We start from the raw sequence: 16,585 nt of genomic DNA on the forward strand, positions 1-16,585 counted from the left end.
TGAAATTCCTCCGTTATAGTTAGTTGTACTAACTATAAATCTATAACGCCCGCAATCCACTGCTGATGATGTCACATATTACATCATTCATGACATGGTCAGTGACATCACTGATGACATCACTGATGGAGATCACGTTTGCAGAGTAGTGGAGAAAGGGGGGGCGTGGCCTCCAAAACCCTCTTAGTAATCCCACTGAGCGAGACTTACTGGAGGTAACAGGAGGGTTATTTGGCTCTCAAGGACGTCCTTGCGGGGGGTCAATTACTCCCTCCTATTACCTCCAGTAAGTCCCACAGAGCAGGATTCCTGAGTTCTGATAACAGGCCACAACCTCTTTGTCCATCACTCTGCATACGCGCCTCCTGGCGCGCTCTGGGTTGGGAAACAAAGTCTCCTTCACTGCTGGGCGTGCTTAGGGGCCAACTAGCCTACCTGTTATCTCCAGTAAGCTCCACGCAGTGGGATTGCTGGGAGGTAGCCACAGGCCACGCCTCCTTTCTCCACCACTCTTCAAATATGCCTCCTGGTTTCACTCGTAGGGGCTGATTAGGATCGCGGACGGACCTGCGTCCGTCCGCGACCCCCAAGGTAGAGGGAACGTCTGCAGGGGCTGCGGCGTTCCCTCCAGTGCAATTAGGATGTGACTGCCACCCTGGCGGTCACATCCTCAATATTTAACATTGCGGCGGGTGCTGCTTGAAGCAGCACCCGCCGCAAGGTTAAATATGCAATCTTCGCATTTGCATGCACAAAGCGGCAGGCACCGTGCGGTGCATGCCGCTTCGTGCATGCAAATGCAGGTGGTACCATAGGTACCCCCCATGTGCACCCCCACCCCCTTCACCCCCGGGGGCCTGCAACGGGCCTCCAAAGAAAACACTGTATGCCTTTCCACGGCGGAGAAGCCGCAGCGGAAAGGCATGTTTTCTTTCACATCCTAATATGTCTGGCGGTGTCTGTTAGACACCGCCAGCCATAATAGAGCTTTTCCGCTGCGGTCGTAAGGCGACCGCGGCGGAAAAGCGGCAGACGGTCTTCCTGACCCCCCAGCCATCCTAATCTGGCGGGGGGTCTTTGAAGGCTCCGCAGCGGTTTTCTGTATCCTCCGGGCCGGCGGACACTTCCGCCGGCCCGGAGGATGCGGAAAAACCGCAATCCTAATCGGTCCCTTAGTTAAGGGATGAAGTCCCCTTGCCCTCTTAAGGGTCCCTGGGGGCCAACTATTCCTCCTGTTACTTCAAGTAAGCCCCACACAGATGGATAGCTGAGAGGTGGTCAGAGGCCATGCCCCCTTTTTACACAACTCTGCAAATGTGCCTCCTGCTGCTTGGGGGATGAAGTCCACTTTAGTCATGAAGTCCTCAGGAAACAAGGGGACCTCATTGCCCCACCACCATGTCAAAATAGGCACTTTCCTACAGTGAATTACACATTTTTCTAATGTGAACATGGGTATACATAGAACATACTGGGAGGTGCAGGCTCTTACCTAAAACTTCCCCTTTCCCTACTTTATATCTAGCAACTGGAGTTTTCTGAAAATGCTGTGCAAATTCTGAGAAAACAAATGTAGGAAACTGAGTACATAAAAGTCTAGAATATCGTTACTATGGAACACCCCTTTTTACCCAGTAGTTACCTGTAACAAATAAAGCAAAGGGCCTAACGGAAGGAGAGTTGGGTCCACCCAGGAAAAAATCTCAAAAAAGACCTTAAGGACAGTCAATGCTCTCCCTCCTACAGATTGCATGTCCTCAGACAACAGCTACAAAGTCACAGATGCTTGTTCTGGCTATGCAGGCCTCTCCTCAAACCACGTCTCAACCTACAGGCACCTCCTCCCTCAAATGCAAGTGTAAGTCTGGTCTTCTCTTCATCTTCTGAGGGAGAAGACACCACTAGTGAGGAGCATTGCTCTTCATTTAACAATCTCCCCTCCACAGCCTCCTATATTTCAAACCCTGGGGTGAGATGTTGGCATAGGCATGTCCTTCTGTCTATGAGGATCAGTTTTTCTATTAACAATATTCTGTGCCAGGAGATACTTGTCACATCAGAAAAACCATGTGAAACATTAAAACTCACCAAGAGCACGTCTCAAGGTTGACTGAAAATCAGACCCATGTCTTGGAGAGCATTGAGCAACATCTCAAAGATTCTGTGTGTAGAGGGAGGAGGATGCCCACCAATAAACCACCTGTACATTCAACAAATCCACCTGTTCCCACTCAACAACTACAACTTCAGTGTCATGTGAGGCCAATATTGTGCAGGAAGGGATGCAGATTGCAGATCACAGCAAAGGAGAAAAAACAAAAATTTGCATCTGCGTCAAGGATAGAAGACTCAACTTGAGTGAGGTGGGCAACAAAAAAAACACATGAGGAACGTCACAAACTAATGTATATAAAACATTCAAATGAGATGATATATATATATATAAATAAATCGAATAATCCCAAATCATACAGCGGCTTATTGAGAGTTTGTCTGTTAGACTGTTGGCCCACCAAAGCAGCAGCTGGATTTACTCCGCTGCCCCTCGTGGAGCCGTAGATGGCCCTGGGAACCGCCACCCCCCAGGGCAGGCTCTAGCAATGTCCTTGGGTGCCCACTCCTGGAACATTGCAGTTTGCTATGGCTTGGCATAAGCACTGCTCCCGCCAAGCCATAGCAAACCCTGCTCCGCTTCACGGAAGTGAGATCATCGAAAATGCTCTCGCTTCCATGAAGCGAAGCAGAATTGCTTTGAAATGGTCAGTGACCTTACTGATGACATCTCAAATGACATCACTGATGACATCATCCACAGAATCTCTGACACATCCACTCACACCCCCATAAAATCTTTCATTCACCCACGCCTATTCCCACACGACCATTCACAAACCCATTCCAGATCCATACCAGTACTTACACACCAACTCACTGATTCATCAATCTATGCACACACCCACTCAATAACTCACCCATAAAGCCTCTCATATGCCCACTCACTCACTACCACTCACTACTATAGCAACTGGCATATCCACTAATACACCTATACAGCTACCCAGTCCCTAAGTCAGTCACCCATAGAGATACTTGAACACCTACTCATTCACCCATACAGTCAATCACACATCCATTTACTCACCCATACAGTTTACACACACTCACTCAACCACTCATACAGATACAAAACATACTCACTCACATATGCTGTCACAAACACAAGCAGACACTTACCCATACAGTCAGTCTCACATTCACTCACTCACCTATACAATCCCTCATATACCCCATCACTCACGTATACTGCCTTTTACATACCCAGTTTCTCACCCGTATACCACTGTCTCATGCACTGACTAACCGACACAGCCATACACACACTCACCCATACAGTTGTTGGTTGAATGGGTTGTGAATCCTAGTAAAAGCAGCAACCACAATCATTGTCAGGGTTAAACACAAGCAAACCCTGAATTAATCTGTGTTCATCTGCCTGGTAGCTTGGCACAGAGCAGACAGGCTTAACTTGAAGGCAATGTGTAAATTATTTGCGCAACACTTCAAACAGTAACACAGTGATAACACGTCACCCAAAAGGATCCCACCCTGGTTTAGGAAAATAGAGTACTTTTTAATGAACAAAGCCAGACCAAAATGACAAGAATCCAGAAATAGAACCAGAGATAAGTTTAAAAATGTTGGTGAAAATAGTGGCAAAAAGCACAAAGCACCAACAGTAGACATCTGGTCATGCCATACTGGGCCAAATTCACAAGTTCAGGCCAACTGCTATAGAGTATGTGCTAGCTACAGGGACCCAGTAAGGCCAGCTGAACAAAGTACCCGAAATCCTGTTTTTGGAATGTTGGGAGGATGCATGTCGAAGATGTGTTGTGCAGCCGGAGGGATGCGTCGGTTCTGAGGTGCGGTGAGGCTGCTATGTGAAGTCATGCGTGGTCATCGAGGAAACCTTCAAAGAAGGCTTACGATGCAAAGTCATGCACCAAGTATTTTTTCTGCAGTCGAGGTGATGCATCGGTTCCGAGGAGTTGCGAGCCAGCGATGCGGAGTCCAGTGCCATAGTCAAGGCTGCTGTCAATGAGGGATACCAGGGTCTGCACCTAGGATGCGTAGCGCAGCAGCGGTTCTGAAGATGCTTCAGAGGTGTTGCGGGCCTTTACGATGGTTCCAATCCATGCAGCAGCAGCTATGCATTGGTTCCACTGGATCCACAGAGGCTGGCAGAGCACCTTAAGATCACTCCCAAGGGCCCAAGTCTGTGGTGACACCAGCTGGCACGGTAGACTCACAGATGGCATAGTCTGGGTGCAGGTGCATGGTTGTTGGAAGCCTGTTTTGTTCATGTGGTTTCAGATCAGGAGGCCAGCAACTAGCCCTTGGAGTACCTCTGGGGTTTTGGGTTCAAGAGATGCAGGTTCAGTCCTTCTCACCCAGGCAAGAGGGAAGCAAGCAGCAGGTCAGCACAGCAGTGTAGCAGTCCTTCAGAGCAGTAGTCCAGCAGAATGACAGTATTTTCATCAGCACAACAGTCCTTCTTCTTTTTTTAACAGATTTTTATATAGGGCGAACTTGACACATATCGGGTATCAGAGCCCCTTACATAGCACCAGTTGCATTAAGACACAGGCAGGGTATCGACAGGTCTAGAAGTGTACCTAAGAGTTGGTGTCTGAGGTCCAATATTTATACCCAGTTCTGCATTTAAAGTGGGGGAGAAGCTTCCAGGGCCTTCCCTTTGAAGTGCACAGGTGACTTGCCCATCCTGCACTGACTCTAGACTAATTATGGGGGGTGTGCAGCCCTTTGTGTGGAGGCAGGACACAACCTATTCTAGTGTATGAAGGGCTGTGCCTAGTTCTTCTCTCCCATCCTGCAAGTTATGGCCCATCCATACCTAAGCTCTCTATTGTATGTGGCTGTCTAGGAGACATAGAAAGCCCTACTGTAAACTACACCCAGTCATGTGACCCAGAGACAGGCTGCACGCACTAAATGGCTAAGGCAGGAAAATACCAACTTTCTAAAAGTCGCATTTGCTAAATTGTAATTTAAAATCATACTTCACCATAAGTTAGGATTTTTTATTACAATTCCAAAGACACTAAACATGAACTGGTTACCTGTCCCAGTTTGGAAATTAGAGTTTATTACATGTAATAAGGTAACACAAGTAGTATCCTGTGGGAGAGGTAGGCCTTGCAGTAGTGAGATGCCAGTTTTCATGGCAAACACTGCACCACCCTTGCCGGCCAGCTTTATAGTAAAATTGAATCTCTCCTGAAAGGTATGTAGGGCTTGTCTTTTCTTACTGGTAATGCTACCATAAAACATTTTAAGTATGGATTCAATCATTTGTATGTGCACAAACAGAGTATTTGTTTCCAGTAAAAAATTTGGTGACTCAGCAAAAATTATGAATACCATATAGTATAATACATTAAGGGTGCAAGACAAAGGAGTTAAAGATGTGTGAGAAACACTGTATGAGATGTATTTAGCTTTCATATCAATCATATTTTTAATTGCTGAGGTGTTCATTATGATGATAATTCTAACTCACATGATCCTTTGACCTTTTGGACATGTCATCAGGTGGTTGAAAATGTACTGTTCTGCCAGATCTATCGACCTTGTTGTCTGACTATCATGCCTCTCGTGATGAGTGGCCCAGATAATTCCAATACGTGTAGTAACTATTGTTATTTATCTCATGTGGGTCTGATATATATTACATGAAACACCAGGCGACTCATAATGAGGGCATTTGCCAGCTATCTTACAATGATTACTAGAATTTCTGTTTGTATGAGACAGGGGTTCAAGTTTGGATATAACTCCTTGCGTGTAAATTACCTGAGACACCAACATAAACATGTCTATTAGGCCTATACCCTACCACTACAAATATACAAATATCTGTCAGCATACGCTGACCTGGTAAAGGCATATAAAAAAGCCCTTAATTAAAATCACCTTTTCTCCATTTAAGAACAAAAGGAGCCTGTGCTTCCACCGTACCTGATAATCATGGCCATGCGCTATATCTGGTATGTCCCACTGAAAGAAATAGGTGGCATTCTATCGCCTTCTTCAGTCTTCCTAATTATCCCATTAAGAATTGCCCACACAAATAAATAACTTCTAAATTACCTGTTTTTCTATTTTACAGCATAAGCTGAATACATGAATGCGCACAGAGCATTGGCTTAGTATGTGAATGTGCACAATTCATCAGGTTTAATGTCATAAAAAACACGAGTTGGCTGGACATACTCTTTATTCTACATTGAGTGATTAGTCATCACAGTGTTCAGAATTTGTACATATTGACCACTTGTATTCTTAAAATCAGTCCTTGTTATTTACACTCACTTAGCTATGCATAACAACATATGTTATCCCTAAGCAAACCTAAATCTATAAAACAATGTGTATTGCTCATTCTGTCTGAATATGTAGTATGCTACAATGCACAATTAATGGCTCAGTAAGTTTGCAGGATGCATGGTCACACATATTAACATTACGCATACACCCTGACAATGCAAAGTTATGAGTTCATCAATTACCTTTTTTGTCACTTAAGGTCCATATCCTCAGATATCCGGATACCAGACTCCAGTCATCATCATTACACATATATCAGCACTGACCTCAAAGTTAGGAAGTGATTAGTTTGATGCTGCATATCATGTTCACTACAATAACATAATTAAATGTATGCTTGAAAAGATAAAAACATTCCTATAATATCTATATTTAAGGCTGTTTTAAAGGCTTGAGATCTTCTTATCAAAGGTATAATCATTTTCAAGAAATGTTGTCACAGAAATGTGACATAATTTATAGGCATATTTGTAAGAATTTTTTTTATATTTTAGTTAACTATGCCCAGTTCTGTAAATATTCCATTGCAGTCCAATCATTGTAAAACATTAGATCATGTCACTTACTAGTATCCACTTCGGTCACTAGGATTGGTTTCGAAAACTGAATTCGAAATCCCCATGGATAATCACCAATTCCTTTAGTAATTCGTACTGTGCGTTCACGAACTGCGGAAGACAGATAGGAAGCATTTACTAGTATTGTACTACGTAAAGTTAGTAGTTAGCACATAATACAGCCACTGGCTATCTTGTCAATCGCACAAGGGTGCCTGTGTGGAGGTATAGGAGGAGCGGTGGAGCAGCTAATGTTGCAATAGAGAGTCAGAAGAATAGCTTGTCAGAGTGACTGACTAAAATTGCTTTATCAATGTGCGTTGGCCTCCCAGCTCCATTGTAACAATTACAACTTACTGTTTTGAAATGTATAGGATAGAGTACTCCAAACTCCAAACATGTTGTAAATAAGAAAACCGTTCTGATCGGATATAGCAATGATTATGTTTACATCTGTTTGCATATAATTGATTTCAATTGCAACTCCCGGAAGAAACGTCAAAGTCACAGGTACAATAACTACAGGTTTACACTTAAAGTTTAACATTTAACTGTGATCAAGCAACAGAATTTCTTTTTGGCTAAAGGTGCCTTTTTGAAGAAACAGGAGCTGTATCATGATGGGCTTTGCTGGCTCAGCGCAGAGCACTTGTTTGATGCGCCTGCAGAGTTTAAAGTGAATTCATTTACATAGATATTTCTCTGAGTTAGAGCTTCAGTGGCGCCTCCCCTGCTATGGCGGCCTCCAGCATCGAAAACTAATAGAAAACTAAAACAATAATAAACCGTGGATTGTTATTGTTTTATTTTGTGTCCCCGGCTGGTGGGGGTGGGGCCAAGCATAGCTGCCAAGGTTTCAGATTGCTATGTGTGACACTTTCATAATTTCAGTGTAATTATGAGTGACATTTCAATGACTATGAGTGACACTTTCTCACGAGCAAAATCAAGCAATGAAGATGAGGGAAACACATAAATATCAGAAATGACAGCCATTTGAGCAACAAGAAACTCTAAGGAGATCTTAAAACTGCTCCAAAGCACCAGAAATGGAAGCACAATAACCAGAGATAGACTGCGTGACTGCAGTTCTCAGTAATGGGGGCAGACAGGCACTGTAGCTGCTCAGAAGAGGATCTTATAGATCTGATCATTCATATCTGTGCAATAGCCTAAAAAGCAACGTTTATAGCATAGCATATTCACAGTGCTTTCTGTAGCAGACTGGGACCCCATAGCACTATAACACAGTTGCCACTGTTTACCACTACGCCAACCAGTACTGTATTATGTTTCTATCTGGTTAGGCACAAAACGTTTGCAGCGATTGCATTAAAATTGAGCAGCGCCATATCATACTTCATTGTACAATTGGTCTCTTGCGGCGTATCTTCCCTTTCCTACCAAACATCTATAGGAAAACGCTGGTTCAGGCACTAGTTCTCGGACGGGTAGACTATTGTAACAGTCTACTCATTTCCGCCAACCAGGAACAACTGCGCAGACTGCAGGTGGTGCAGAACACCGCGGCAAGACTCATCCTGAATGCTCCTCCCCGTACCCCCTCCCGTCCTCTTCTTTCCCACCTTCACTGGCTTCCAGTGCAACAACGGGTAAATTTTAAACTCTGCTGCATTATGCACAAATGCATCTATGGATCTGGCCCCAAATATCTGAAAGACATTTTCTTTCTCTACTCTCCCGGACGCACTCTACGCTCCAGCAACACTATGCTGCTGTATGTACCTAAGGTCACCAGAGCGAGACAGGGTGGTCGGGCCCCCTCTCTTAAAGGTCCCTTGTTGTGGAATTCTCTCCCTCCCCAGCTAAGACAAATTCCCAACCTTCTCAATTTTAGAAAGAAGTTAAAAACTTACTTGTTCACACAAGAATAGCTTAGCCTTCCCTTTGTCACTCCTCTACTACAGTTTGTCTAACTCTTACAGAAGCCACGCGCGGAGATACCCCTTCGGGGCTGATTCAGGCGCGCTATAAGACTATAAATAAATAAATAAAAATAAATTGTATATTGACAGCTTGGCTTTTGGACTCTGGCGCAGACAGAAATCACCACACATCATTCACCCACATACATAATATTCATTCTTACTGTGAAACAAGTTAACCCCCAGCATTTTGGAAGAATAGCATGCCTCTTGTGTAAACTATCTGGAGTAATTGCACTGACCTAATACATAGCTGTCAAATTTTGAGACTGCCTAGGTGTGACATAGCCATATATTCAGTCTTCTGACATGTTACATATAAATGTCTTAAGTGTAGCACTTTTAGTGATGTATGCATGCCCATGTTGTGGTATGAAAACTGCCTCAAAACTGCCCAATGTTCCTAAAGTGCCTACATAAGATCACCGACCTGCTTTCTTTTACCAACAGGGTCATGTGGCAGATATATTAGGCATCATAATAACCAATAAAATATATGTTTGGGAGCATGGCTATAGTTTAATAAAGTTGAATGTTATGTCTAGAATACATTTCAGTTAAAATAAATAGTTTGTTAAGCCATAACAGTTAATCAATGACAATGCGTGGTAATCTCAGAGAGCAGCCACCAAAAAAACTCGGAATCCCTGTGCCACTTTCATGAAAGCAACATCTGGTCCATCACCACGGATAAACTGTAACGGGGTACAACATACGTATTTTAAAATGGTAATGATTAACATGGGAAACGAAATCTGAAAGTTTCTTTTAACAATACACGCGTTTGCCAGTTTCAAGAGAAAACTATCCAACGGTGGCGCTGTGCAGAAGGTTAATGATGGATCATGTATAGTGGCTTTAGTAAAACTGTGTCAAGTGAACGTTTAGCCAGCACAGCGAAATCATGTTACATCAGCCCACCAGTCTGAGAAAACTGTTGTGCCGTAAATGTTGTGTGTGTCTGCGTGTCACTGACTGCCCACCCTATGTGCAAGTCTGTGTGTGGCTGCAAGTGTAGGTGTGACTCTTGTGTGCGTGGAACTTGTAGGAGGTCGCAAGGGAAGCCGAGCACAGATTTGCAAGTTAGTTTATTACCACAATAACTCTTCTTTTATGCCCCTCACTGACTCCAGGGCTAGGCATACTCTTATTTGAAATGAATTCAGGGGAGGACAGCTCGAGAACAGCTGCATTTAATGATTTCACGCGATGCCGGCCTGCTCCCCTCTCTCCGTGGTGACAACCGCATGATCAGGCTGCCTCGGACCCTGCCAGCTCATCTTCACAGAAGTAAGACTACAACTTCGCAACACATGACTACAACGTACAGTGGCGGCTGCCAAACACTACTTTACAGTTGTGCAATGCGTTTATTTTCTAAGCCGCCACGTTGAACAGCTGTGGTGGTTGACCAAAGCCAGAGCTTGGGTCAACAACTACCGCTGTTGAATGGCAGCAAATGAGTCACACCTGCTCCCTCTTCCATCTAGAGAGCCCGGTAATGCTCATTACTTTGGAGAAGTGGAAGAATGCAACGAAAAACGGGGATCTTTGAGGCTGGCTGATAGATGTGTAAGTGCGATTAAATATGGTCAAAGCCTATTAGGTAAACACAGCGAAGCTTTTTTTTTAACTGCTCTCTGAGAGACACTACCAACAACGTGCAACTGATCAAGAACGCCGTAACATACACATATAAAAATCAACAATACGTTGTACACCTGCAAAAACACACAATAACTGCCATGCAGTTTGCAAAAAACGTACGAGATCGTGCACTGTGGTCACTTACAAGCTGTAAGAACAAGTCAACCTTATTTGATCGTAATACAGCCACCGACCAAAAAACCGGTACATTCCTGCTTTGGCTATCGTCACCTACCAATGCAAACATATGCGCAGACACTGCAGCATTCACTCCGCTCAGATTCGAGTCCCCCGCCACTTCTAACCAACCTCACTTTCTTCCTCCTGTGTCCCAGGACGTGAGGGAGCCGAGGCAGAGAGCATGTAACAACCGGATATTCCACCCCACGCGGTGCCACAGCAGGAGCAACCACTGGGACTACGGCGATCACATCGGGATAATTATCCCGGCCCCCCACAGTGCCACAGTGTGAGTGACAGCCAGGAGCAAAGACTACTGAGGGCAGGCCCCGCCCCCGGTAATTGGCACTGCAGCGCAGGGTGTACCAATTTAACCGCGCGGTTCCGCAGCAAATAATTACAATGCAGCCTGCCTGGAGCCAGGCACGAGACTGCACAGGCTGCCTGGGCAGATACATTGTCGCGCTCGCAGCAGCTCCAGAGCTGAGAGCACAATGGATCTTCTTTAACTATTTGTGAACTCCGACTCCGACTCAGAGCCCAGCAAGCAGCTACTGGCTGGCAGCGCCACCTCTCTCAGACCAGCAGAGCAGGTGCACAAATACGGGCACAGGCGCCGCCGGTGGCACACGCTGAAAATGCATGACAATGCATTTCAGTGCGGTGTTGCGGAACACCACACTGAAATGCGTGAGTGTCACACGTGATGCGTGATACTTGACAGGACTGGGCCAAGGGGAATAACAGGTACCCACATGGAGTGGTATGCACTGTTATCACTTTGCATGTTCTCACCCCAGGCTGCATTACTGGGTGGAGAACATGAGACTGCATTACTGCCTGGGTGGAGAACATGCCCAGGCCACCAGTCCCTGGCTGAGCGCCGAACTACGGTACTCCATTGTGATCGGCTATGGCGAGCCTGGGTGCTTCCTGTTTCCTGACGGAGCAGAGGGACGAGGAGGGGGGACAACGAGAGATGCAGCCATATGGTAAGTTGTTCATTTTTTATTTTACTAACCCCTTGCCGCTCCCCCAATCCGTGCAAGCCACCAAGCTCTAAACTTCCCATCAGCACAGCTCAGAAACAGACAGAGGCAAACCTGTGTCACTGTTTCCGAGCTGTTCTGTGTGAAAGTAAAACACTAACTCAGCACTAACTCACAATTTACTGCACTACCGCAGCACAAGCTCTAGACATAAGCGCCAGGGAGAAAGAAATAGGGAAGAGGCTACTTTAATAAAAATTGATGAATGGATACGTCTTTTTGCAGCTAATAGTCAAAAAATGAAAATAAACAAACCATTTTCTTTTTACGAAAAAGTAATCCAGCAACAGATAACTTTTAAAGTACCTTACACAAGATACATAAAAATCAAAGCCAATATCAGGAACAATACATTAAATTGCATATCTATACAAAAGTCAATAGAATGTATTCATTGGGATAGAGGAACAGTAACAGCTAAGGTTGAAAGTCTTGTCGAGATCAGATCTTGGTATTGTTCGAAAAGAAACTATTGCCATTATCACTACTACCTATTTGCCAATTGTGGCTTATTTTTTATCTTTCTCAAATTGCAACGCAAAATTCCATGAGTAGTTAAGCTGCTCCACTGCCCTTCAAATCATTTAAAATGTTCCTTCAAAGTTAAAGAGAGACCCTTGAGTTCACATTAATCTACAGCCAGTTCTAATTCGCAATGGCCTGAGGTTGTACAGAATTAACGTTTAGGAGAAGCAAATAAGCAAAATAAATATATGTACCAATTATAAACATGAAAATCAGAATTGGCTTTTCTAAAGGGAAATAGCTGGAAAATACAAAACGATAAAATCCCTCGAAGCAAAAATGTAAGTGCGAGACACCACCCAAACATCTGAGGGTGGTTTTTGTGTTTCACCAACCTTTTGCCTACAATAGAGGAGCTGTTCTAGTATGTTGGAAGCACAATTTATGGTTTGTGTGATTAAGCGCAAAAGGCCTAAATCAGGTTTTTTCGTGTATATTTCAGAACCACAACTGTACTTTACCTACTTTTTTTTAAGGAAATACCCTGAGGTTCTCCTAAACGTTAAGGTACGATGAACAGATGAAATCCTAATTTACATACAATGTATCTATATGTTCACAGTCAGGAAGGAAGCTGACACATGACAATGTGATGACCGCTATGTAAACAACTATGAGACATAAACCACTCGGAGGCACTGGAATTATGTGATTCTGTGGCTTGGGATTCTTTTTGTTTTGCATACTGTTTGTTTTGCCACATTATCCAGCACCTGCTCCAGAATCTGAAGATTTTAGCACAAAAAATTGTTTCTAGTTCAAATGAATCAAAAGTTATCAAAACTGTTGCGAAACGTGTTCATGCACAGTGGAAGGCCCTTCGCAAAGTTTAACGTGCCATCTTTCAGTTGTCTATTTCAGGATTTAGTTGTTAAACTGGTACTAATGCGACCGTATTACCATGTATAACTACAGCATAATTTGCCTTTTCTTGCTGCATAATTTGGTGCTACCCTGCCGCATAATTCCAGTGACCTGACTGTACTTTGGGTGGCAGCTGTGCATATGAGCATTCTTTTTATGCTTGACAGTGATGCTATGGGGGGTGTTTATCCTGTCAACCCTGCACCAACTCCATGAGGAGCTATGTATATACACATAGATTCAATGAAACAAAGGTTACAGGCACGCTACAATAAGGCTCTAGTTGTACTCATACAAAATCATTTAAATTCAGAAGTTATAGTTACCTGACCTAACTAGAACCTATGCCCCGCAATGCACTTACATATTACATAACTCATGACATGGTCAGTGACATCACTCAGACCCAGTGACAAACCCACTCACACACCCATACATGCTCATATAACCCAACTCGCGGACCCACACAACCACTCACAGACTCATTGACAGACCCATAAAACCACTCACACACCCACTCACTCACCCTTACAGCTATTCACAAACCTACTCAATCACCCATACAGTAACTCATACAGTCACTCAGTGACCTACACAGCTACTCACACACCCATACACTCTCCCATACAGCCACTCAAATTGCCACTCACCCACCGATACAGCTACTCATACATCCACTTATTTACCCATTCAGCCACTCACACACCCACTCACCTACCCAGACAGATACTGACACAGCCACCCACTCACCCATACAACCACTCACACACCCACTCACACACCCACAGAACCACTTACATACCCATTCACACATCCATACAACCACTCACAAACCCACTCATTCACCCTTATAGTCACTCACACAGACACGCACTCTCCAATACAGCCATTTACACCCACTCACTTACCTATACACACACACTATACACATCTCAAAGCAATTTTTCTGTTTCCCTGCTCGCTTGACAGCAGGAAGGAAAACAGACATGCTCCTCTTTCAGCAAGCAAGAGCATTTTCTGCTCTTGCTTGCTGATAGCAGAGCTGAGTTTGTTTTAGCTTGGTCGGATCAGTGCTTTCATTAAGCCATACCAAACTGCAATGTTCTGTGGGGGGGCACTCTTGGACATTGCTGTAGCCGGCCTTGTGGGGTGGTGGTCCCTAGGGCCATGTATGGCTGCAGGAGGTGGGCCCATGCAGACCCCCTCCTTTCTTTTTTTAGGGCTGGCCCCGGAGTAGTGGTGGTCCCCAGTGCCTGGGGGAGTCTTTGAGGCCCACCCAATCCAAATATAAAAAGTCCTGGGGAGGGTGTGGTCCCTGGGGCAAGGTGGTTATGCAAGGCACCCCCATGTTGTTGTAATTAGCCCCTGGGAGGTGGCTGTCCCCAGGGCAGGGGGGTCCATGTGGACCCTCCCATATTAGTATAATTTGCACTGGGGCTGTGGGCGGGCTCAGTCGGCCCACCCGCATACATAATAAAAAGTGCCCCAGGGAGGTGGCGGTCCCCGGGGCTTTGTTAAGTCCTAGGAGAGTGGCCTGTGCACCCCTCCTATAATTATGATAGGCCCCTTGGACCTGGCCCACCCAGGGGTTATTTAAAAGCAAGCTGGAGCCCATGCTTGTTTTTAAAAATATGCAGTGAATATCACGAGTTCGCAGCAACATTCTTTTTTTTAAAAACTGCTTTTTTGCCATGGCTGAGACCATGGCTTGGGGGACAGCATAATCCTACCCTGCCCTCTTTTGTTTAATTTCCCTTCTTTTTCTTTGGACTCCGTGAAACCAAGTCCCAAGATGGCTACCACACTTTCTGGTTGAACTATTGGCAGCCAATCAGAGCTGTGCATTTCCCTGCACAAACTCGTCTTTTTTTGCGAAATATCTATGACCAGAGATATCACTATAATTTTCTTCTTAAATTTCTCCACAACTAGTGAACGGCTTTGCACCAAATAACAAAAAGCATAATCTGCATAACAACATCTACCTTTATGCCAAAGGAAGAACATTGTCCAGGATGGGTGTCTCCATGGAATACCAGAAGTAGGGAGGAATCTCTGTGGCCACCCTACCCACTCCCCGCCGAGTCTCCAAAGGAGGAAGGGAGAAAGACAAGTCTAGCGGGAGCAGATGAGAAAAAGAAATGCTTTCTACATTATGGATGCAAAAAGAACAATTGATGGACAGAATGCAGAACAATGTAATACATTCACCCCAGTACAGAGATCTGGGCTTTCAGCCCTCATCAGCCAGGATAGCTTGACTGCAGTGGCATGGAGAGCACGGGACCCATGTCTGAGCATACCCGTCCCACTCGGGTGACAAATACAAAAAGAACAATTGATGGACACAATGCAGAACAATGTAATACATTCACCTCAGTACAGAGATCTGGGCCTAAATCTATTGTTTTTTTTGCTCAGCATACCATTCCAGTTTGGACCTAGCCATATGCAAATCATTCTTGACCCTGCGCCCAATAGGAACACTCCAGCCAGAACTGCCAGGCCAGGTTCTCCCTGGACGGGAGACAAGCATCCTAGGACCGGTTTTGGGCTTTCAGCCCTCATCAGCCAGGACCGCTTGACTCAAGTGGCATGGAGAGCACGGGAGCCACGTCTGGGCATACCCGTCCCACTCGAGGTGACAAATGAAAAAAGAACAATTAATGGACAGAATGCAGAACAATGTCATACATTCACGCCAGTACAGAGATCTGGGCCTAAATCCATCGGTTTTTTTGCTCGCCATATGCAAATTAGTCTTGACCCTAGACCCAATAGGAACAGTCCAGCCCAAATTGCCAGACCAGGTCCTCCCTGGACTGGAAATAAGCATCCTAGGACCGGTTTCGGGCTTTCAACCCTCATCAGCACAAACTGGGGTGGTGTAGTGAGCAAAAGAATGATGGATTAAACACAGATCCTTGTGACTGGGGTGAATGTTTTCATTGTCCAGCATTCCATCCATCAATTGTTTCTTTTGCATTTCTCGCCCTAAGTGGGAAGGGTATGCCCAGACGTGGGTCCCATGCTCACTACACCACTGGATTCAAGATAGCCTGGCTGATGAAGGGCGATGTCCTGAAACTGGTCCCAGGATGCTTGTTTCCAGTCCAGGGAGGACCTGGCTTGGTAGTTCGCGCTGTACTGTTCCTATAAGCAACAGGGTCAAGACTGATTTGCATGTGGCTGGGTCCAAACTGGGGTGGTGAGCAAAAGAATGATGGATTAAACCCAGATCCTTGTGACTGGGGTGAATGTTTGCATTGTCCAGCATTCTGTCCGCCAATTGTTTCTTTTGCATTTGAAGCCCTAAGTGGGAAGGGTATGCCCAGATGTGGGTCCCAAGCTCACTACACCACTGGATTCAAGCTAGCCTGGCTGCTGAAGGGTGATGCCCTGAAACTGG

General features: G+C 45.0%; 1 protein-coding gene across 1 annotated transcript in view; it reads right to left on the reverse strand.

Annotated features, from left to right (window-relative positions):
• LOC144819485 (uncharacterized) overlaps positions 1 to 16,585 on the reverse strand; it is a 646,675-nt gene that overhangs the window by 319,396 nt on the left and 310,694 nt on the right. The window contains exon 6 of the mRNA XM_078677349.1: positions 6,975 to 7,076. Coding sequence (XP_078533475.1) covers positions 6,975 to 7,076 — 102 coding nt within the window. The remainder of the gene's footprint in view (positions 1 to 6,974; positions 7,077 to 16,585) is intronic.

The sequence above is a fragment of the Lissotriton helveticus genome, chromosome 2_1 (genome assembly GCF_964261635.1).
Source record: "Lissotriton helveticus chromosome 2_1, aLisHel1.1, whole genome shotgun sequence".
NCBI lineage: Eukaryota > Metazoa > Chordata > Amphibia > Caudata > Salamandridae > Lissotriton > Lissotriton helveticus.